The sequence below is a fragment of the Heptranchias perlo genome, chromosome 32, assembly GCF_035084215.1.
Source record: "Heptranchias perlo isolate sHepPer1 chromosome 32, sHepPer1.hap1, whole genome shotgun sequence".
NCBI classification, from domain to species: Eukaryota; Metazoa; Chordata; class Chondrichthyes; order Hexanchiformes; family Hexanchidae; genus Heptranchias; species Heptranchias perlo.
This window is the reverse complement of record NC_090356.1, coordinates 13,026,434-13,051,612: the sequence shown is the minus strand read 5'-3', so window position 1 is coordinate 13,051,612 and position 25,179 is coordinate 13,026,434. Positions and strand designations below refer to the sequence as shown.

The 25,179-nt window shown below is 41.9% G+C and overlaps 1 protein-coding gene across 2 annotated transcripts in view; it reads left to right on the top strand.

Annotated features, from left to right (window-relative positions):
- Nucleotides 1-23,635, top strand: part of c32h1orf127 (chromosome 32 C1orf127 homolog) — an 81,602-nt gene extending 57,967 nt beyond the window's left edge. For both annotated transcript variants that reach the window (XM_067970386.1, XM_067970385.1), the window contains exons 3-11: nucleotides 5,521-5,622; nucleotides 7,867-7,991; nucleotides 10,989-11,132; nucleotides 11,234-11,272; nucleotides 12,833-12,970; nucleotides 14,802-14,886; nucleotides 16,573-16,766; nucleotides 20,564-20,687; nucleotides 21,013-23,635. In XM_067970386.1, the coding sequence (XP_067826487.1) occupies nucleotides 5,521-5,622; nucleotides 7,867-7,991; nucleotides 10,989-11,132; nucleotides 11,234-11,272; nucleotides 12,833-12,970; nucleotides 14,802-14,886; nucleotides 16,573-16,766; nucleotides 20,564-20,687; nucleotides 21,013-22,091 (2,030 nt within the window). In that variant the 3' untranslated portion in view covers nucleotides 22,092-23,635. The remainder of the gene's footprint in view (nucleotides 1-5,520; nucleotides 5,623-7,866; nucleotides 7,992-10,988; nucleotides 11,133-11,233; nucleotides 11,273-12,832; nucleotides 12,971-14,801; nucleotides 14,887-16,572; nucleotides 16,767-20,563; nucleotides 20,688-21,012) is intronic.
- Nucleotides 23,636-25,179: the final 1,544 nt, after the last annotated feature.

Here is a 25,179-nt window from a genome sequence, read left to right as displayed (position 1 = left end):
AGTACTTCCACCAGTTGGCAGTGCACAACTCCAGGAGCAGCTGCTTTTCCCCCCCATCAACCCGATCACCGTAGGCGTGGAGGACTTGATATCTGAGCATATCTTCCACGGAATACCTAGCCTCCAGGTAATACCTCCAATAGTTGTTGTCCGAAGTCTCAGTGCAGTGGAAGGATCGGCACAGAGCAGTTTGCATCAGCCCAGATACCTTGATGTTCTAGATGCACAGATCCAAGTTTCACGCATCACCAACAGCTAATTCCTGGGGATCTGGGATGACGGAGTGCCCATGAGGCTAATTCCCCCTCCCGACTACTCAGCAATAGGTTCGTGTAGGCCAAAGCTCTTCCTTTCCGAAGCCTCTTTCTCTTTTTGCCTCATATAAACCCCACATCTTTTGGATCGCAGACATGTGCCAGAGGAAGCCCTTCTGTTGTAAGCCTTGAGAGTTCTAAACCAAAACCACGTTTGTGGACATGTCACGCAACACATGATAGCTTAACCATATTGGCATTTTAAAGTTATCGAAGAAAGATGAAATATCTGAAATAAAAACATATTAGAAGTACGGGCCTGGTTAGTTATAAACAGAAAGAAAGGTGGTTTTTTTCTAGACTAGAGTTCCGCCAGTCTGATTCTCAACCAGCTAGCTCCTTTTTTTCAGTAGAATGTTTTTTCAGAAAGTCTGTTTTCTTGTGTGTGTCCCATTTACATTTGGTGGAAAACCATCCCACTTGCTGCCTCAGTGTAGTCGGTGTCATCTGAAGAGCAGAGGCTGATATGAAGAGATTCCTAATGGGGAATTGTGGGAGAGGTGAGTATAGAACTGGGTGGTAATTACATGAACCTTAGTGAGGAAAGGGAGCTTAGATATGGTCCATAGTTGGAAAGAACTGAGGAGTCAAGGTCTTTAGATAACAGCAGTTTTGATGGCAAGGAAACATTACCTGTGCAAAGGGAACCATTAACAATGTTGGTGAGCATTGGGGCAAGGGAAGGTAGTTGAGTGGTCAGGATTTGGGTTGGAAGGGGATTGAGGGAGCAAGAGGTGGGTCTTATGGAGGAGATGACACTGGAGAGGGATGGGGGTGTGGGATGGGGAGGAGAAGCCCTACAGCAATATATGGGGGTCAAGGTTTGGGTGCGGGATGGAGCTAATACTTGAAGTAGCCCTCGAGGCAAAGAAATTGAAGGAACAAGGGAAATTTAGGTAAAGGATGAAGTCATTGAGGATGAGGTGATACTTGCCACAAAGGCAAACAAAATTGGCAGAAAGTGGCAGCTGGCCGGAGGCTGCTGTCCGGCTCCAGAGGAGGGCTGACTGGCCAGTAGGTAAGTCATGGGGAGGGGATTTCGGAAGGTTCTTGTGGGAGAGAAGAGGTAGGGGGTCCAGGGCTGGGGAGGCTACAACTTTGGATGTGGGGCCCGGAGGAGGGTTCCTGATCCTCCTGGCCCCACAAAGGAAAGTCTTCCACTTACCTTGGAGTCTTCCATTTACCTCTTGCTCCTCCCGACAGCTGCCGATCCGCCTTCACCTGGTGGGAAAGCCGCCGTGGCTTCCCCGCTCCGGCCTGGGTTAAAGTGCAATCTGGGTCTTGTTGATCAAAGGGACCCTGATTTGCATAAATTAATGAGGCTCTTGCCTGCTTCCAGAGGGAGCTTCAGCCTCCAAACTGCACTGATCAGTTAAAATGGTGGTCAGCGGGATTCCAGCGAGAATAGGGTGGTAAGGCAGAACGCTGCATTTTAAAGGCCCTATTGCTCTGTTCCCACAAGGTGGGATGGGTTGAAATTGCGCCCACATTTCTGTTCAATAAAGCTGGAGATAATGGACTTACAGAGAGGAAATTGGGTTTCTATTTCAAAGAAAGAAAGAACTTGTATTTATACAAGTGTCAGCCTCAGAAGACCAGAAGGTTGTGGGTTCAGATAGTTGAGCACATCATCTAGGCTGCCACTTCAATGCAGTATTGAGGGAGTGCTGCACTGTTGGAGGTGCCGTCTTTTGGACGAGACGTTAAACTTCTCAGGTGGATGCAAAAGATCTCGTGGCACTATTTGAAGAAGAGCAGGGGAGTTCTCCTCACTGTCCTGGCCAATATTCATCTCTGAAGCAAAATCACTAAAACAGGTTATCTGGTCATTGTCTCATTGCTGTTTGTGGGACTTTGTCGTCTGCAAATTTGTTGCCCTGTTTCCTATATTACAACAGTGACTGCACTTCAATCGTTCTTCATTAGCTGTGAAGAGCTTTGGGATGTCCTGAGGATGTGACAGGTGCTATATAAATGCAAGATCTTTCTTTCTTCTCAACCACTTTTGAAGTGCAGTCACTGTTGGTATTTAGGCAAAGTCATGAACATCGATTAGACTTTGTTGAAACACGACCATAAGGGATGGTTTTACAGCGACAAGGTAGAAACTATTCAATGAAACCTGAAATTATTACAGTAATCACTGCCAAGTGATCTAATCTTTATAGAAATATAGGGCCACGAGACGTAGTAATAAACCAGGCGTTCAAGGTTTCACTGAGAAACAAGTTTAAAAATATCACTTTTATAGTTTTAAGATTCCAGATAATTTATTAATAAAATATTGACATGAATCATAAAGCACCATCTAAAGCTGACATTTTTAGCAGTGACACCACATGTTTCCATTCACTGGTGCAACCAAGTAAGATTCATTTTTATTGTAAAACACATTTGCAATTAAATTACTGTTATAAATTTATTCTTCATGTAATAATTATCTTGCTGAAAGGAGAAGGAATGTCCAGGGGGAATACTTTTTATTCAAAGTACTCCCCCATTTTAGAGAAGAATGTGATAAACGTAAATTCCGCCTGTGGTGGGAGACCCTCCATTAGGGTCACCTTCCTACTGAGGTCCCCCGGTGACAAATTATGGGGACATTCGTTCCCATTTGTACCGGAGAGGCTCCAACGCAAACAGGGGGAGGTGGGACTTCAGACTGGACTGAGGATTACTCCGGAATTGCCCAATCCCGGAAAACAATGTTATGGGCTGTAAGTGAGCCTGTAGTGTGGTTTTCACGGAGTCGCTTGGCTTCGCCTGGCATCCCAGAGGGCCGTTTAAAGTCCCCTACCTCCCATGAGGTGAGATTCAGGATACACCAGTCTGATATCACCCAATGGCCTAGCAGGGAGGGAGAACCTGTGGTGAGAGTATTCACGTCAGTGGATAAAACTGACATTTTAAAAAAAGGCCGGATAATTTTGAGATAAATTTATCATTTCTTTCTAAAAAAAAGGGGACATATTTTGCATAAAAGTACTTTGTTTCCCCTTTCTGTGGTAATGGAGGACTGCCTGTAATAATGATACATTGTGCAGGACATTTTGAAAATCGATGACAATGGGATACTCGCGTTGGACAGACTCAGTCATTGCTGTTTGCTGGATTGGCTCCATAGGCCAGTTGGCTCCATAGACTGATGCATGAAGCAGACTGATGGTCAAATATAACCAGGTTGCCCCATTTGCCAACCATTGCTGGTTGATTGTTCAGCTTTTTTTCCCAGCTGTTAACATACCGTTGGCTTCTAAATAGATGGTGCCATAATCTGAAACCGGGGGGGGGGGGGAGGGCAGTTAAAATAGAGCGGGTAAACTCCCTGCTCCGTCCCGAACTGGTGCAATTTTAAAATGCCTGGTTTTTCAGGCAGATGAGGTGCCCCATGAATCAGGCGGGAGCCTCAAACTTTCATGCAAATGGGGTCCTATTATGTCAATAGGACCTTGACGCCATAAATATCCGACATAAGAGCCCACCCTGGTTTAATAAATATCTGACACTTTGGTGAAAGACCATGGCCCAAAGTCCCAGAAATCACCGAGGTTGAACAGAGTGGGAGTCTCAGAAAAAATTATTTACTGAATTCTGTTAATGATTGATGTATTTAAGGCCCTGATATTTAAAGGAAAATGGCCGAAGAATCCGGTAAGACCGGGGACGTGGAGGTCCTGCCGAACTTAACGGCAGGATCTTATTAACATTTTTTAGCTCCGTTTCCGCCTGGCAGCCGGCCAAATAGACAGCCTGGCCGGCTGGTGTGGGAGGGAGCATCAGCGGCAGGAGGCCACAGCCAGGAATCCTTGGGGACGGTCTCTGGCAATCGGGAGGTCGGAGAGGCCTGCGATCGCGTGGGGGGTGGGGGAGAGGCCTGAGATCGGGGCTGGGGGGAGAGGCCCGTGATCGGGGCTGGGGGGAGAGGCCCGAGATCGGGGCTGGGGGGAGAGGCCCGTGATCGGGGCTGGGAGGAGAGGGGCCTAGGGGGGAAGCACTCCTGCTCCTCCTGGCCCACAAGGAGTGCTGGAACAGCCACTTTACCTGGTGGAGCTGGCAGCTCCCGCCTCCCTTTCATCACCGGGTTTCCTGACCCCTGAGAAACCTGTGCAGCAACAGTCAATTTTAAATCAGGCTCCCAACTGCACTGTGGGAGCCTGATTTAATATGTTAATTAGGTGTCCAGTCTCTCCATGGCAAGACACTCGGACGCCTCGACTCTCTCCCGTCCCTCGTGGGGGGGTTAATATCGAGGCCTATATTTCAGCTGCATCATATTTTAAAAAGAAATTTTGAAATAAAATGAAATTCTACCATCCAATAAATAGACAATATCTGTGATAGGCCCACTGCTCAGGGAGGCCCTTCTCTGAGGCAACCATTTACATATTATTGCTTTGTTACTAATTTCAAAAGAGTGCAGTTTCCTGCTTTCATGAACTGGTGTGTTAAATCAGTGGTGTCAGGGTGGTTTGGTGTTCCAACACTGCATGGCACAGGGTGGGGGGATTGGAGGTATGCCCACAGATCTCTACATGGTCTCTTGTGGGGAACATGCAGAGTAAAGGCTAGACACCTTAAAAAGGCAGAAGGAAAAATTAGAAAGAGGAGCTGGGTGTCCTAATGTGTTTGATGAGACTGGATAGCCATGAGTACAGGCCCGGGAATACACATCTGGGAGCATACCCCTGCCAGTACACATCTGGGAGCATACCCCTGCCAGTACACCTCGGGAGTACACATCTGGGAGTATACATCTGCGAGTATAAGCCAGGAAGTGCACAATTGGGGTTGCATGCCTGGGAATACACACTGGAGACTATATACTGACAAGTGCACACCTAGTAGTACATGGTCGGGAGCACAAGTTGGCAGATACATGATGAGAAATATACGCTGAGGAATACATATTGGGAATACACGAAAGGGAATATACACCTGGGAAAGCACACCTGGGAAAATATGTTGAGGAATGCATGCCTGGGAGCACAGACCTGGGAATATAGGCCTGGGTCTAAGAAGGTGAAAGTATATAGAGGTGCTAGTGGCAATAATATCATCCAAATGATTAGATGGTGCATATTTTTAGAGCTTAAATATATATCCACTAATTACATATCAATTACTATTAACTGCCTTAAGATTATAGTCTATAAAAGGCTCCATTAAGAGAGTCCTGTCTAACTGTTTCTGTAAAACACACTTTCAGGTGAAGATGTTGAATGTTTTTCTGAATACATGGAGCTCTGGATTCAGAAGGAGAGAATTGATGTGCTGAAACAATGGCTCATCAAAGCTTTACAGATACCAGGTAACGACTGTCCAGTTCATTGGTGGCTAATTCCAGTTCCATTGGATTCAGTCTGAATAAAGCTTTAAAGGAAATCAGCTTTTCCTAATTGTCTTCATGATTCATGAAAACAATTAGACCAGTCACGGTCTTAAAGACTGTTTGCATAGAATGACCACCTTCCTTTAGTGACCTTTATTGATGGTTCCAAAAATATGTTAACGGATCTTACCTGAACCCTGTACCATAGGCAGAATTTCCTCCCTATTGGTAAGCGAGGATTTGGGGGGTGGGGAGGAGGGGGAGGAGAAGGGAGAGGGGGAGGAGAAGGGGGAGGGGGAGGAGAAGGGGGAGGGGGAGGTGATACTTTCTATGGAAATCAGTTGACATCTGTTTCAAAGGTGGTCATTCCAGAGAGGTTTGGCCCCTTTCTTAGACTGTTCCAGATGTAAGAGCTTTGCTTTAAGGAAGAGAAGTCTATTTCTGCAGGGAATATGTTGAAATCTGTACTCGTTTTGTTTGCTCTTTCACTTACGATATTACATGGTTCACCAGGGACTAAAATGCGACGTTGGTTATTCTTGTTGAAGCCAATCTGGCAACTGAAATAGTTCCATGAGGCATTGTACCTAGGCACCTAGCCAAGAACTGACAAAAGACATCACGCTCGTGGCTGGGGGATTTGAGTGTCACCCACTGCCGGGACCTCACATCTCACCACAATAGAATCTTATTTTATTCATTTTTATTCTCATTTAGAGGCAAATGTTATGTTTTTCAGTATGAGGGATCACAGTCCTGGGGAATGGAACACTGTTCCCTTTTTGTCCTGTGACAGTGTTCAAGGCGTCAAGTACTCCCAGCTCAGATGTTCTCGTAATTCCCCTGCAATCCCACATAAAATCATCATCGAATCACACAGCACAGAAAGAGGTCATTCAACCCATCGTCCCTGTGCCGGCCCATTGAAAGAGCTTTCCAATTAGCCTGACACCCCTACTCTCTCCCCATAGCCCTGTAATTTTTTCCTTTTCAAGTATATATCCAATTCCCTTTTGAAAGTTACTATTGAATCTGCTTCCACCACCCAGTGCCTTCCAGATCGTAACAACTCACTTTGTCTCATTTTGTTTCCCTCATCTTCCCTCTGGTTCTTTTGCCAATTATCTCAGGTCTGTGTCCTCTGGTTACCGACCCTCTGCCAGTGGACATCTCCTTGTCCCAAGCAATGCTGTAGAGACTGGGATAAGCCTGGTGCTAAGGTGCCTGAATATCACAAGGACACAACTGCAAAATTTCCCCTTCTGTCAAATCAAAAATCAAATATTGAACTAAATTTTCTGCGGATTTGTCTTCAGTCCTGTTTGTTGCTCTGAGATACAGTCATCAGCTCTGGATGTTTCAGAAATCTTTATCATTTAGCTATCAATTGTGCTCTTTGAAACTGCCGGCCTTATTAAAAGGAATGGGAACAGGTGGCGCAGTGGGCTACACGTTGTTCTTTCACCTCTAGGACCTCGGTTTGACGGATGGGATGAAAGTGTTTTCACTTTACTGCCTGTAGTGGTCAATGTAAAACGAGAATGGGCAATCTTAACTCTTTACCCAGCAGGCATAAGTCCATAGCATAAAACTGCTCGCAATTTGGTCCAAATTGGTAACAAATTAACAATCTGAGTCATAAAGTTGACTGTTATGGGAAATGGAAAATTTCAAAGTGCCTTTCTACATGTAGGTGGAGGCGGCCATCTTGTTTGGTTGTTATGAGCCTGAGCTGCCAAAGTTTTGATGTATGCTCCATACATTCCACAGAATTAACCTGGGTCCCAGGAGATAAACATGACTTTAAACCAACTGTGTGTGCAGTTCAGGAAGTGGTTCTTTCATGTAAATGCACCCTCCATTTGGACAGACCTCTAACTACAAATATAAATAATTGTGGGCTCATGCCGTTCTGGCTCAGGCCGTTAAAAACACTTTGTAATGCACAATGATAATAGACGGATTCAGGGGGAAAGTTGACGGTGCTGCCGGAGGCAAAGATACTGAACGCTGCAAAAGGGTTAATTAAATCCTCAGGCTAAAGCATGTTGTCTCTGCTTGCTTCCTGTCCCACAAACAAGCCAATGATCACAGAGAAAAGAGTACAAAAGGGAAATCCGAAATAAAGGGATGAGGGTCTAAATTTAGCAAAGTGCACAGAAAACAATATTTAATATAGTTTGCTGCATTTATCATGTTTGTCACTGTTTCTTCTCATTTAAGTTGGTTTAGGGACTCCGGACCAATTAAACAACTTCTTGGCTGACTGTGGCTATTCCCTCACCACTGATCAAAATGGAAATGACCTCTTCCGAGTACAGTACAACGGCTGCTTTGTGCAGCATGAGGTAAGGCAGGATAATTACAACAAAGGCTGCATATCGTCACAAGCGGGTTCTTGCTGCATAAGTATCAGTGATATATATTCATATTTTATGATTACTCTATATTTATTATTGAAATAAAAGCAACCGCTGGAAAAACATCATTAAGTTACGGCAACTGTTGTGAAAAGTGCTAACGTACTGAAGTGCCTTTTTAAATACTGCACTGTAATTAGACTGGAGCCGTAAGGAAACTTGGGAATACTTGGAAGCCGTTCAGCTGAATCCATCACACCAAATATTTGTCAAAGTCTTCAACAAAAGCGTCTGAATCCTATGCTCCACATATAGAACTAGAAAAAAAAACATGTCCCAGTCAAACCATCAGTTCAATCTATCCTCTGACAGCTGCCTCTCTCTGCTCATGCCCCATCTAATGCAGTATGCGTTCACCCATTATAGCTTTTCAGTCTTCCCCATCAATGTGCTGTAACTCCACTGCCATCAGGCATAATTGGAATCGTTTGAAAAGCTCGTTGTCACGATTCTGGATTTTTTGACCATTTTTCTATGGAAAGTTCATAGTATAAGATAGATTGAGGCTGCAGTTCTTGTCTATGTACCAGAAATGAGGGTTCTAGATGCAGGAGTCAAACACTTGCAAGTTTATTAAGAGTTAAATGAACATACTGACAGACAACACCCTGGAACTGTTACGGTCGTTGAGTCGTTTCTAGGTCTCTTCCTTCTGCTTCATCTTCAAACTTCTGACTACGATCTCGCTCTTTTTAGACCCTTTCTAACTATATTGAACCATATACGTTTCATAACTTTACACACTCTGTACCATCTCATACCAGTTGTTATCAAGGAGTTCCAGGCTCTCTAAACATCTAACACCCTAAGCGCTCCATCTGATGTTCATGGTCCCGGAGGCTAGCTGAAGCTGCTGATGTTTATGTTCTAGTAAGGCATATGATGTATTATATTGTGGCTATGCTACTGATGAGTTAGTCACTGGACATGCAAGAATTGCAAGAAAGTTCAGATTGTAATCAATGTGTTGTTTAACCTCAAGATCTTGCTTTTTGTGACCTCTCTGTAGACTGCACTGTCAGCAAAGTTCTTCAAGCTTTTAAGGGCTGAATACAAAATAGATTCCTTACTAGCTCTCGATCCCTTAACAATAGGATGGCATGGCTCGAAAGTATGTATGAGGTATCGGATGGGGCTTCTAAACCAGCATCCTGGTGACAATGTGGCATTCCAGCGACTGTACACATTCATTGCTGTTGTGACAATCATATTCATCTGAATTCAGCAGGACTCATTGCCAAGTAGGCTGGTGGACTCCACTTCTGGGGAGGGGGGTAATCAGTTTTGACTAAAAGCTGACACTGCAGACAGGTTTTTAAAAAAGAGACAGACACCAAAAAAGGAAAAGAACTTTTGGAACGAGGACACTGCACAGGCAGGCAGAAGGTAGCAAAAAGCTTCAAAAGACGGGAACTGCATTGAGAGTGGTTCTGTCCTGGGCTGTAGGATGCTAGGACGCAGAGAGATAATAATAGTCTGGAAATTGTGCTGAGCAGTGAACGAACGGTGCCCGCCATTCGTTAGATTAAAACTCACCCACAAACTATCTGCCAGCTTCTGGGCGCCAACTTGCTACAGTGGGGAGTTGAAAAAAGTGCAGCATCCATTCCCGGACTTCTGTGAGCTGTGAGAGCAGGGAAAGCATCTCTCTCCCCTCAACCCATCAGCTTGAAGCATCCTTGACAAGCCGTGCAGTCAGAACCAGGAAGTGCAAGCGACTACAGTAAATTCAATGTAAAATCAGTTAGAGAAAGCAAAATAAAGAGAAATAAAGACAGGTTAAGAAATATCAAATGAAAAGACAGAGCTAAAAGAGACAGGCAGAAAAAGTTTAAAATTTTTTAAAAATATTTAAAAAAATTGTTTTTATAAATGTCCAACAACAATTAAAATCGGAAGTAATGAGACTCCACATTTTGAAAAGTTAATTTTCAGTGCTAGAGAGGTTGTTTGGCAGTCATTAAGACTTACCACACCATTAGAAGTTAATTTAGACCTAAAAAACCCAGCATACCTTTTTTGTGGAGAGATTAATTAGTTTCCAGTTGGGCAGGAGAGCAAGTTCACACTGGTCCATTCATTCAGCAGGCGAGCTGTCCCTCTCCCGCAGCTTTTGGAGAAGGCTCGCATCCGGTAGAGCAATTTCCGGATTTCCGCGTTTAACTGTGCATGTGCGGTCACTGGAACCTGCTCTCCCATTTGCTGCAAGTCATTGTACGGAAAAGAGAAGCTGCAAATGGAGGGAGACATGAGGAGTTCATCATGAAATGTCCAATGGAAATCTTATTCACAGGCAAGGGAAGCATTCTCAGTTCTTCTGACATGAGTGATTATACAAGTGAGCCCTGTTAGAATTGTGGATATTTTCAGAGCAATTTCTGGGAACATTGTTTCAGTTAAGTAAGACGACCCACCGAAATGGGATAGTGCTGCGTCTTCTTTATTTTGTATCAATGCACGACTATAAGTTCTACTGATTGAACTAAGTGACTCCAATGTCTATTACTCTGTACATTTCACCTTACTGTGAAATAAAACAGATTAGAATTTCAACCAAACTCTGCATCATCTCGTGTTATTGTAGAAGTTGTATGCTAATTTTACAAGTAGATATAGGGCAGAGTGAGAGTGTGACTTCAATGGAAATGAAAATCAAGAGAGATGTAAAACGAGGGACTAAATTGATAGGGCCCGTTTTACACTGTCACCCAAAATCAAAATGACCCCAACAGAGTGAATTTGGAAAAAATTAGAATAATTTAAATGGAACCAGATACGAATACATAAACAACCAAATTGCGTCTTTAATATTAGCCAATGTGAGGGACCCAAAGCATCATTAAAACCCTTACCTATTCTGGCAGCTACTGAATGAATGAGCCCAGTACAGATAATCTACCTGACATGCTAAATGTATCATTACAGGGTAATTATCACTTGCTGCAAGTCATTGTATGGAAAAGAGAAGCTGCAAATGGAGGGAGGCATGAGGAATTCATCATGAAATGTCCAATGGTAATCTTAGTCGCAGGCAAGGAAAGCGTTCTCTGCAGCCCTGAATATTTTCAAGTAAGTTCTTCTGATGTGAATGATTATACAGTATTCATTCGTTAATTGTCTTTCCATTTGTTGTGAAGTGTAAGCAACTTTATTGTATTATGTTTCTGTAGTTGACACGATCATTGCCAAAAGGAAATGTGGACGGTTTGGTAAGTCCCAATTTTAATGGCACACCAGTGCTAACACAGAGCTTGGTAGGGATGCTGTATTTACGGTATTAATCCTGCACTGATTTAGTATTTATCAATCACTGCATCTCAGACTTGTTCCTCACTATAACACTCAGACACTTTATCTGTTATAGTAGAAAATAACATACAGCAAGGAGTGCTCAAGTCTCCGTTCTAATTCAAACTCAAACACAGTGGCCTAGAAATTGGATCGTGCTGCACCCGTTTTACAGGTGCAAAATGGGCGCCTAAGGGTCCAGTATGGCGGGTGGCAGGTGCCACTCATTCGGCGCTCGAAGTGCGCCACCCGCCATACTGGTAAAGGCTCCTCCATAGGCATCCAGAGCACATGCCTGAAACAGGTATTAGGACCTTTGCCTATGCAAATAGGGGGTTGAATGCAAGTTTGAGGCCCCCTTTGCAAATTTGGATTGTTTCTTCAGGCACTTGGCAGCCAAAGAGGCTGCCACCAGAAAGGTAAGTTTAATTTTTTTTACTTACCTTATTGTAGAGCAGGAGTGTGCCTTCTGGCTTCAAATTAAATCACCAGCTGTTGCAGGCCACCCACCATTCGCTCCCCTCCCTACTACCCCCACCCCTTTCCCGGTTCTAATTACAACCTTGAATGGTATCTGAGCCGGCCGAACTTGGTACCTCTTGGGACCGGTGAGCTACCTCACCTGGAGCCTGTAAGCAAATGAGGCCGGCGGACCAATTTCCCACAGTCCTGCCGCCGGCCTCATTAGGCCCATACAGTGTGTGCGCTGCACCTGGAAGGTGCCCCAATTGGGTCGTGATCCAAATTTCTAGTCCTGTGTTTGGTTTCTGTAACCCTTTTTGATTGAAATAATGGCCCGTTGATATTTATTAAATAAGTCCTTCATTGAGAGAATTGATCTGCATAGGCATATCCCTATTTATAGTACAGTGCAAGGAACTGGTCTCCAGAATTGTAAGGTGTGAGTGGGATGATAATGCTAAGCCACTTTATAAACCTCAGTAGGATTCCCCTGTGGATCAATTGGTAACTACACTGCATGGTGGGTTACTAGATTGTGTCTGAGGTCTGTGCTGATCTCAGCTGGGATGACAGTAGGGGACTTATAATTGGCCTCAGTGTTCCTGGCCTAGTTCGGGCCATAGTCAGCCAGGATTGCTGGAAAGTACATGTGGAGGTTGAATGAGGATATGATTGGGCTAGGCTTTAATGTGGGGAAATATCATGCTGACACATGGGATTGGCCATGTGGATGAGGAACAGGAAGGCTCCAGTGCCTATGGAATCATCCTCCTTTGTGTAGCACATCCCTCAAAAAAGTGGAGTAAGGGGAGGAAGTTAAAAAAAAATTAAGTTCAACATTTTTGTAATAAAGATGCATCTAAGTTGCATTATATTTAGCTTCTTATACTACAAAAAAACATAGGAATATACAATTAACAAAATAAAAATATTAATTACACTGCAGAGTCAATTTTCTTGATTGGTTGGATGCAACATTGCGATTTGTAGCACTGATGGTTTTTTTTGTGTTTTTGAAGTTTTCCTGGTCCCTTTTATTCCGAGGTGAATGGTTAGTGACACTGGAAGACGCCAGCCTGATTGGCTTACGTGTGGCAATGAATGAGACTGATATCACAATACAAGGCAAAAGAAGGGGACTTCTTATCACACAGGAGGTGAGACTGGATACAGTGCAGTCATTTCAATGCTGGTTCACCACTAAAGATGTTTAATTTGTATTTATCTATATTTCTCAACTATATTATTATGAAAAAACACGTTTCTTTCAAGAAATGTTGGCCTAGATTTTCCCTCATTCATAGTCAATGGTGGGAAATCCAGCACATTTTAGGGAAATTTACTCATATTGTGCTCCCAGCATTGAGTGAGGAATGCAGGTCAAAGATAGGGCTGCAACACCACAGCACGACTTCTTCTACATGCAGTCCCTTTGAAAGCGGCTTCACGCTGGGAACAAAGCTTCAGTGAATTTACCCTTATGATTCAAAGTTTGTTTTCCTTACTTTGATATTTTGATTCTTGTGGAACATTTTAAACCAGAAATTATTGTTGGTGACTGTTAATGAACGCTAAGTGCGTTTGTATGATGTTCTTCTATCCATTATCTTAGCAGAACCATTAAGCTATTTAAAATAAATGGTTTAGTGCCTCCATTAAAATAGCAGACAGAAGGATGGGACACAAATGCATTGTAGGGGAGATTTTCCACTTGGTACTTCCGGCACCGCTAGGAACGGACATTTGGAAATTACACATTCCCAGACCATGATTTTCTGGTCTAATATTAATGGGTGGAAAATCATGGGCTTGGGAGGCATAATATCTGTGGGAGAACCGTCACCACACGGACTGCAGCGGTTCAAGAAGGCGGCTCACCACCACCTTCTCAAGGGCAATTAGGGATGGGCAATAAATGCCGGCATCGCCAGCGACGCCCACATCCCATGAACGAATAAAAAAAAATCTTGAAATGCAATGGAAGGGCAGGTGGAAAATCTTCCATTAAGTGTCTGTTAATACCATCATCAGTGTGATGTATGTTACTATATGTAAAGACTGGACTGGATGGGATAAAAGCATCATCATAAGAATTGGTGGATGAAGCAATGCCAGCCAAACCATTTTTTCCAGAAGTGTCAATGTGAGAGATAATTCTCTTATAATAAACACTACATGAGTATAAACATATAAGTCTGTATTAAGCCTTTAGCTTAGAGCCCAGCCACCGGGCAATGACAAAAGACCCTTCCTGACTAACCAGAATGCAACCCAACAGCACAGCTGAACCAAATGGAAGGGGTGCAACTCCCATACTGCAATTCGATTTGTAGACGCTGAATTCTAGTAAATTTTTAGAGGAAAATTGGGTCCGTTGGGATTGTGACTGGTTCATTGTCTCCTTTTGCAAGTTGGCATCAAGCCCACACTGCCTCAGTCAACCACATAGTCAAGAAAGGAAATATTAGGTTTCATAGTCTGTTGTCCCAATTGATTGTTTTGATTTCTGTATATTGTTTAGTCTTCATGATGTGGTGAGTATAGAAGAACTGGATCAGTTGGGTTGTGACTCTCTCTCTTGTTTCATGCTTTCCTTCATCCTGGACTATTTCATTTGAACCACACCAGGCAACAAAAAAACAAACATTCAGTAGCAGCCAACTGAATTTTCTACACTTATGGAAATTACAAACCTTTCTGCCCCAAATTTCTCCCCATCTCTCCTGAAAGTGCTGATTCATGCTGGAGTATGGTTCCACAGGCACTCACTGTGAAGGCCGTTTGAGCAAGTTGCCGGAAATGCCCAATGCTCATGTACGGAGTCAATACCTTCACGAGAAGGTGAGAAAATTGGCTATTAAAAAGAAACATATTTCAGAATCAGCATTGTATTGTCTGCAAAAAAACAGACCAGCTTTTTGTACACTCTGATTTATTTGGTTCACCAATAGGAGCCAGTTAATTAACTCTTGTGTATCTAAAATATAGGTAATGGGCACCATTGTAGAAGTATTGCCACTCTGGATGGTGAGTGGTTATTATGCATATTCAATGGAGACAAGCTGTTCACCAGGTATGTGTTCTGAAGATTCTTAGTGTGTATACTTAAACCCTAATGAAGTTAAATCGTTCTTAAGATCAACAATTTCCATTAACAAAAGCACGTTCATTCATCAAAATTTATTATCAAATCCTACTATGGATCAAGATTCTGTATTTAGACCAGAGTTTTAGTCCAATACACACTCCTGATCATTTTTTGTTTTTTCTTATCCACATAACCCATTAAATTCCAATCATAGAATCATAGAATCATAGAAAATAGGAGCAAGAGTAGGCCATTCGGCCCTTTGGGCCTGCTCCGCCATTCAAAATGATCATGGCTGATCGTCTAACTCAGTACCTTGTTCCCGCTTTTTCCCCATATCCCTTGATCCCTTTAGCATTAAGAAATATATCTATCTCCTTCTTGAATATATTTAATGACTTGGCCTCCACTGCCTTCTGTGGTAGAGAATTCCACAGGTTCACCAACCTCTGAGTGAAGAAATTTCTCCTCATCTCGGTTCTAAATGGCATACCCCGTATCCTGAGACTGTGACCCCCTGGTTATGGATTCCCCATCCATCGGGAACATCCTCCCTGCATCTAGTCTGTCTAGTCCTGTTAGAATTTTATATGTTTCAATGAGATCACCTCTCATTCTTCTAAACTCTAGTGAATATAGGCCTAGTCGACCCAATCTCTCCTCGTACGTCAGTCCTGCCATCCCAGGAATCAGTCTGGTAAACCTTCGTTGCACTCCCTCCATGGCAAGGACATCCTTCCTCAGATAAGGACACCAAAACTGCACACAATACTCCAGATGTGGTCTCACCAAGGCCCTGTACAACTGCGGTAAGACATCCCTGTTCCTGTACTCAAATCCTCTTGCAATGAACGCCAACATACCATTCGCCTTCCTAACTGCTTGCTGCACCTGAATGCTCGCTTTCAGCGACTGGTGTACAAGGACACCCAGGTCTCGTTGCATATCCCCTTTTCAAAATCTATCACCATTCAGATAATAATCTGTCTTTCTGTTTTTACAACCAAAGTGGATAACCTCACATTTATCCACGTTATACTGCATCTGCCATGTTCTTGCCCACTCATCCAACTTGTCTAAATCACATTGGAGCCTTTTTGCATCCTCCTCACAGCTCACATTCCACCCCAGCTTTCTGTCGTCTGCAAACTTGGAAATGTTACATTCAGTTTCCTCATCCAAATCATTGATATATATTGTGAATAGCTGGGGCCCAAGCACTGATCCCTGCGGTACCCCACTAGTCACTGCCTGCCTCCCGGAAAAAGACCCGTTTATTCCTACTCTCTGTTTCCTGTCTGTCAACCAATTCTCAATCCATGCCAGTATATTCCCCCCAATCCCACGTGCTTTAATTTTGCACACTAACCTCTTGTGTGGGACCTTATCAAAAGCCTTCTGAAAATCCAAGTACACCACATCCACTGGTTCTCCCCTATCTATTCTACTAGTTACCTCCTCAAAAAACTCCAGCATGATTTCCCTTTCATAAATCCCGTTAATGCCTTCCAAGTGTTCTGTTATCACATCCTTTATAATAGACTGTTGCTACAGATCTGGTACCCATACCAGTATTTGACAAATAATAGTTCCGATCTTTCACCAGTATGTGGCATTTTCCAACTATTGCTGTTTTATTATAAATATATATCTTCATCTTTGTTATTTCAGTGTCAGTATTTTCTGAAGAGATTAACATACCCATCATTAAAAAGAGAATGGGATTGGTCAAACGAAGAAGTTATAATAAAGATAAACTAATACTGAAGTCAATCACTGTAAAGCAGGTGGCTACATACACAGTGATGGAAAACAAAGACTTTGTAATGATCAGCATCCCCAAAGTATTTATGCAAGAAACGCAGGTCAGTATTTGAAGTATACAAAGGGCATGTAGATGGATACTTGCGTGTGGTTTCTATACAGTTAATACTAATCAGAGAGTGGATATAACTGAGACTGCAGGTAGGCCTTTTGCCTCTGCCTCTGAAGTTTCTGCTATGAAGCCCCATTCAAGGATTTGGGCTCACATTCCAGTACAATACTGAGTAAGTGCTGGATTGTTGAAAGTACCATCATTTGGATGACCTGCTTAATCAAAGTCCCATCTGCCTATTCATATGGATATTAAAGATCCCGTCGCATTGTTTGAAAAACAGCATGGAGTACTTCTGGCTCTCAGCAGAACAGATGTGCTGCGGTAGGGAGAGTGGGGAGGCTAGACCAGGGCCTGAGAGCAGGGTTGCTGAATTGCAGAGGAAGTAATAATGACTAGCAGCTTGAGGCCCCGAGGCCAGTGCAACTGCAAGCTGATAAGTTCAAGGTGTGAGTGGGACTGTGAAGAGATGAGGAGAAAGAACACCTGACATTATTGAGAAAAAAGATATCTTGAGAGTCTCTACTCTACAGGTCACATGGTTCCCACATGCCATTCAGATCATGTGAGAAATAATGGGAATATGGAATAATGTGATTCCCATGGATTAATCAAATCACTAGAACAGTAATGATGACATGAGTCATGTGATTCATTCGGAGCAATCTGATTGCTAGAAGCCAACACAGATAGAATGAGATAATCAGATGACCAGAAGAGAACCCAAAATCAATGTTTTTAATGCGATACAAGTCAAACTCTTGTATAGTTGCACATGGGGAGTCAAAACCAAGTGTAGTCTTTAGGTGAAGAGGGATTAGAGGGTGGGGGATAATTGGGCCAGGACATGCAGACGACATTAAGCTTCCATTTTAAAGTCATACATTCTGTGCTTATGTTTATACAATACTTTGATTTTACAGTATTATTTCCAGTTAAATAGCAAAATGGATAGCAATTTGGGAACATAAGAACATAAGAAATAGGAGCAGGAATAGGCCATACGGCCCCCCCCACCCGAGCCTGCTCCACCAATCAATACAATCATGGCTGATCGTCGACCTCAACTCCACTTTCCCGCCCGATTCCCATATCCGTTGATTCTTCCAGAGTCCAAAAATCTATCGATCTCAGCCTTGAATATACTCAATGACTGAGCATCCACAGTCCTCGGGGGTAAAGAATTCCAAAGATTCACAACCCTCTTAATGAAGAAATTCCTCCTCATCTCAGTCCTAAATGGCCGACCCCTTATCCTAACTATGTCCCCTAGTTCTCGACTCTCCAGCCAGAGCAAACAGCCTCTCAGCATCTACCCTGTCAAGCCCCCTCAGAATCTTATATGTTTCAATGAGATCACCTCTCATTCTTCTCAACCCCAGAGAGTATAGGCCCATTCTACACAATGTCTCTTCACAAGACAACCCTCTCATCCCAGAAATCAATCTAGTGAACCTTCATTACACCGCCTCTAAGGCAAGTATATCCTTCATTAGGTAAGGAGACCAAAACTGTACACAGTACTCCAGGTGTGGCCTCACCAAAGCCCTGTACAATTACAGCAAGACTTTCTTACTCTTCTACTACAACCCCCTTGCCATACAGGCCAACATACCATTTGCCTTCCTAATTGCTTGCTGTCCCTGCATGTTAACTTTCTGTGTTTCGTGTACAAGGACACTCAAATCTCTCTGAACACCAACATTTAATAGTTACCATTTAAAAAATATTCTGTTTTTCTATTCTTCCTACCAAAGTGAATAACCTCACATTTCCCCACATTATACTCCATCTGCCACCTTCTGGCCACTCACTTAACCTGTCTATATCCCTTTGCAGATTCTTTGTGTCCTCCTCACAGTTTATTTTCCCACCTAGCTTTGTATCGTCAGCAAACTTGGATATATTACACTTGGTCCCTTCATCTAAGTCATTAAGGAAGCAGAGAAGTTCACCTTAATGGATGGAAAATCGTGGGCTAACAAACGCAGGAGTGTTAAACCACAGCTGAAGAGTTGGATGAGCATAGCAGTTTGTCTGCAGTAGAGTCTGCGAAGCTAGAAAATGTAAAACTGAGAAGCTACAATGCCACCACTGGTGGGGCAGTTTAATTACAGCCTGACAAGTTTACATAGGCAGCTGCCATTATAAATGTGGACATCAGAATTTATGATGGGGAAAGTTATCAACAGTATTAAGGTTTTATAGACTGGAAATATACACAGAAATAAGATTTTTAATATATTATATAGGTGTTATTATTCTCGAAGTTTTGTTATCTTCAGTCATGTTATTTGCTTGTAGCGTCTCATCTTTATTATTTATACCCTGTACAGCTGGTTCTTCAGAGCAAACAGCTACAGTGTATAAAAAATTTAGTATAGTGAAATCAACCAAAAGCTATCCGAAATAGTTGGATGGGAACCATCATCTTGTTTGCTGGTCTTGGAGTGAGAATAATCTTCCTTAATTGGTAGCCTGCTTAAAGGAACTTTAACAGTTGATGCGTTTTATAGAACTGAATTAAGATTTTAAACGATTTTTGCTCATGTGAAGAAAATAAATATAAAATACCACAATAGAAATGACACCACTGTTCCCATCATGGCTCAGCTGAGCCAGAAGAACCAAGAATGTGTCAGGTTTCAGCCCTAGTCTTTGTTGAGTTAGTTGATCTCATCCAGAGTGACCATAGCAGTGTTAAAATTATCTCAGTGGCCCTGAGTAGGGGGCAAATGGCCGGGGCTCTTGCCGCTGATTGCCATCCAGTGCCTTGTGCTGCAACGTGCAGTCATTGGCTGGGAACAGGTTTGGGATTGACTATGATACCACTGCAACCCATGGTCTAGTGGTTTGTCATTGCTCACCTGCTGGGCTCGTGCTGGAGAATGGCACCTTGGGTGGGAAAACAGCGTGGTACCTATTGAGTCGTACAGCAACAAGTGGTCAATACCTTTAAGACAGAAGTGGACGGTGGAGAAGATTGATGGAAAAAGGAGACGAGAAAGACAATGCATTCAGTGTACAACAATCTACCAGAACCAGAAAAAATAGGAAACAAATAACCTTTATAGGGGCTATCAGATTTAAACTGTTTCCACGTCAGTGCACTACAATGTATTTATATCTTATCATGCTTTCCTTCACAAGATGGCAGTGTTGTACTATTCTATTTTATTCAGGACTAGCACATTAAAAAGATGATAAGGTGAACCTTTTGTCCTTGGCATGTTCAGACCTAAGAGGCCACACCAACTATCCGTGTGCTGTCACAGTGCTTCTTCAGTTTGGAGCAGTTAGAATGCTAATCCCTAGAATGGACTGAGAATGCAAAAATGGAGAGTGCTCTCATTCCTTGGTGTACCAAGGCAGGATTGTTGTTTTTATACCTTCACTCCTGTTTACCTACCCACCCAAGAACTATGACAGAACTGTTCCGCCATACCAGGTGAGCTATGCTTCATCCTTGTAACTTTTATTTTGGGTTGTGGGACAGTATTTTAGTACTGAACCTTTCAATCTTATTTAAAACATTTTTTCAAATGCATGTATTGCATAATGTAGCCCTTATTTTAAGTCATCCCTTTTCTGGAGTCTTACTTCAAGCACTCCACTGCCAGTGCACAATCTGTAGGCAATGACCTGCCAAGGAATCCCATGTCGAATCAGTGATAAAGTTCTTGTACCATACACATAACAAAAGAGAATTGTGAGTGTAATGAAGATTGAATTCTACTTGTTTGGCTAATCAATGCCTTTTTTATACTGAGCTGAACATCTTTTCAGGCATGTCACGAGTCTATCAGAGCTATGGATTTGCAGCCTTTTATTAAAGTAAACGTGAAACTGATCTTTGAAGAAATGGTCAATGAAGTTCACTGGAGTTTGGAGAATTATTTTGATTGCAAATGTAAGGAATTTAATGTCTTTGTAAACTATCTGGATAATTATTTCACACAGTGCTTAAATCTTTAAATGAGTCTTATTAAGTATTTATAATGAAATCAGCACAAATGATTTTTGTGGTGGAATAATTATGATTGATTACTCGATGTTGAAATCTACAGACATGTTTGTATACGTTTTTTGTGTGCAAAGCTTTCTTGATAGGTTTTCATGATAAAAGTTACTGGAAAGCTCTAATAGAATGTGTGTTTTTAGCTATTGACAGACTTCTATGTTTAGGCATGAATACATCGGGACAGATTCATCTAATATTTATACTTTGATTGCAGCATCATCAGTTATGGCAGAAACAATGCCATTCTCAATAGAAAAAAGCAAAGCAAGTGGAGCTTCTTACAGGGAGTCAGAATCAGGGATAAATGTAAAGCCTACATCAGTGTACACTGAAACACAACATCCTCCAGACGCTACATCAGAAAGACTCGCCCCAGCCAAATCTGCAACAGCGGAGTTTCCAGAGATAGAAGCAACACATCAACCACTGGCCACAGCATCTGTGTCTACTTTTATCACTCCAGCATCAACATTACATCCTAGATCTGAAACAACAATGATGGTGCAATATACATCAGAGGAAGAATGGAATCTAAATACTTTAGTGGTATCATCTGCAGAGGTCAATATAAATCATAAGGACAGATTAACTACAAAAACTAGATCAACTTTAGTGCCCTTTGCATCATTGGCTTCAGTGGCATCAGAATCAGCATCGAAACGCCAATTACCTCAAGTTTTATCTAATATGTCAACATTTGTCATGTCTACAAAATTAAATAAAGCAGACATCTCAATAGCTGCAGCAGCTTATCACAAAAATTCTGAACTAAAAGAGAAAATGTTTCCAACCATTTCTTCAAAAATGGCCTCTACAATGATCAATATGCCATTTGATAACATCAGTTCACCAGAAAGAGAAATGCAGACATCTGTCACAGAATCTAAACCTGAGCTATTTATTGTCTCAGTTTCAACAGAAGACAAACTTGATGAACAAGTAAGTTTAACATCAGTAGGCACTAATGCACCAACACCCATTTTGCTGTCACAAAAGTTAATCTCATTGGCAACCAAACCCTCTTATTTAGCACCACTGCTCACAACACCACAAATGTCATCAAAAAGATTAAAGTACAAGACAAATACTGAATTAAACAAAACGGCAATCAACAAATCGTGGGCAGTGTCATCATATCAGACAAATTCTGAACTTTTCAATGGTTCATCAAACTTGGTTTCTAAAATGGTATCTACTCCATTACATGAAAATTCAACGGTAAATGAAATAAGTAACACGAACGTGACAGTGACACAATCAAGATCTAAACTATCAGTTTCCGATGTTGACTAACGTGTATGAGCCTAGGGAACAGCTTGATGTAACATTAGTTAGGAAAAATGTGTCAACATCTAGTACACGATCAACCTCATTGATTTTAATGATGCCAAAAAGTTCTGAATTAACAGGACCCCAAACCACAAGCTCAATTGAAAGTTCAACAGCTAATACAAACATGGAACCAAACAGTATAATATCATTGAACAGACAATTGGTAATGTTACAATGACCAGCTTCTGAACTACTTTTGGAGATATTTTTGACGGTTCTATCACAGGGAATAACAACTAAGGCAACGACTTTTCTCAATGAGATAGGTTCAATCCTATATCTTGTGGCTGACTCGGTTTCTGAGGTAGTGACATTTTCAAATGTTAGAGGGTAAAAATAAAACGAAAATAAAACTGACATCAATGATGAAGAAAAAAATTTATCACCAGTATCATTCAACTCACTGGCACCAGAGACCTTGCAATCAACATCAGCCTGGGAGACAATTTTTTTTTTTTTTATTCGTTCACGGGATGTGGGCGTCGCTGGCAAGGCCGGCATTTATTGCCCATCCCTAATTGCCCTCGAGAAGGTGGTGGTGAGCCGCCTTCTTGAACCGCTGCAGTCCGTGTGGTGACGGTTCTCCCACAGTGCTGTTAGGAAGGGAGTTCCAGGATTTTGACCCAGCGACAATGAAGGAACGGCGATATATTTCCAAGTCGGGATGGTGTGTGACTTGGAGGGGAACGTGCAGGTGGTGTTGTTCCCATGCGCCTGCTGCCCTTGTCCTTCTAGGTGGTAGAGGTCGCGGGTTTGGGAGGTGCTGTCGAAGAAGCCTTGGCGAGTTGCTGCAGTGCATCCTGTGGATGGTGCACACTGCAGCCACAGTGCGCTGGTGGTGAAGGGAGTGAATGTTTAGGGTGGTGGATGGGGTGCCAATCAAGCGGGCTGCTTTATCTTGGATGGTGTCGAGCAATTCCAACATTACGTGTAATAAAAACCTCAAGAATTCCAATACCTCACCTTCCAAGTTCAGAAATAAACAGTATCATTTTTCAAGAATACTCTTTAGAGTGACACCTACTCCATTTGACAAGACAACTTTAACAGCAACACAAAGCATGAAGGAATTTGTGGCTGTAATAGAATTAGTACCTGCATCACTGGCTGTTATAGTTGCTGTATCCAGTGAAAATGGAGAACATCTGCTGTAAGCCAATCTGTATCGCCATCTCCTGTGCTATCCGTATCATAAATGGCATTGACAAGCTAAACATTTTATTCAGCACGGGAGTGGACAACTTTACAGGTTTTATCAAGTTCTTGTGAAACGGCTACTAAACCAGCTACACTAAAAGGGAGATTGACCATTAGGTAACTAGGTAAAACAGCATAATACACTTGTTAGATTAGTGAGAAAACATTTTCTGATTTAGTTGTTCAATTAATATGTTCCCCATTGATAGCCCTAGTAAGTTATATCATCATGATGATGTCTGTAACATAAAAACAGGACATAAGCTATCAAATACCTTCAGAGTTACAGAGAATGAACGTAAAATACATTAAAGTTTAAAATTAGTAATCAGTAAAACTGTGTGAGCATCTATTCATTCAATATCAATGTCAGTTTCATTAACACCTGAAATAAATGTTCACTGTTAGAGAGTTTATAACACCACATATTTTATCAAATATATCAAGATATAAGTTGATTACAAAACTAAGTAGAGAACAAACACTGCAAGCAACAAATGTACTTCTAAATGATAAACCGTTGATTACAGCATAACACTATACAACTTGTGAATGAAATGAGAAAACACACAACTGCTATATTAAGAACAACCTTTACAATGGGAGCTTGCAGGAGGAGCCCTCACCTATGGTAGTGTTGCTACCTTTGGTAAAACTGTCTACTCTGGTGACTCAATGACTGAAGAGAGTGAAATAAGGAGGTGTCTACTAATATCCATTATGTTACCAAGCTCATTTCCAGAAACAACTGAATCCTAATAGTTAGCAATGCAGCTCACAGCTTTTTAATCACATCAGCATACAAGACAACTACCGAATTAGAAACCAAAGGAATTGTGCAATGACAGGCCACCAAATCAACAGATAGAGCTTCATCTGCATTATCTGTCAAGGCAAATTATGAACTGAATGTGGGAATATTATTAATTATTCTATCTATACCAACTTTAACATTTTATCAGCCAAATTTAACAGTTAATGGGACAGAAATGCTGAAGAGGTCACCATCAATGACAAAATGAAATTCTGTCATCATGGCAGCAGAGTATGAAAAAAGAGATTATGATATATTGCCATAGGAACAGGAATAGGCCATTCAGCCCCTCGAGCCTGTTCTGTGAGCCTGATGTCAACAATTGAACCTCTTTCAAGTATTTTATATTTTCCACACCATTCAAACCGCACCAGGAACATTCTGAAATGGATACTGAAATTGTTCTGCTATTCTGTCAACTGAACTTTTGTGAAAGCAACAAGTCTATTTCTTCTGGTAAGTGGATAGTTGAGGAAAACTAAGAGATGTTAAGGTATGCAGCAGAATCAAAATCTAAGCTGTCAACTCTCAAGCTGCCCGCAGAGTCAGGTGGAAGCCTCGCAAAATTAACAGCACCAACAACATTTGAAACGTTTCATTAAAGCTCATGACACCAGTAATTCGCTAAGACCTGGGACAACTAAAAATTAAATGTAGAAGCAAACACTTAGGCCTTGAAATTAAGTTATGTGAAGATTAACGTAGGAAATATTAAAACAAATGAGCTAACATCTTTGTTAAAATAGAGGACAAAAAGGAATTTAATCTGAGCAGATTAAGGATTTGTATGCTAAACTTCACAAGCAAAATTTTAAGACCTTTGATGTTACTGCAAGTAAATACTGGGCTAAATATAGGAATATTCTGAACAACTCCTGGAATGTAAAGTACAGTGATATGATATTTGATGAGCCGACATTAATGATAAAAGGAGCAGACAAAATGTTGACATCACCTGAACAATTAAGTGTAATTTTAAAAAAAATTATGTTCATCAAGGCAAGGAGTGTTAGCACTGAGGAATGGAACTGTTCCCTT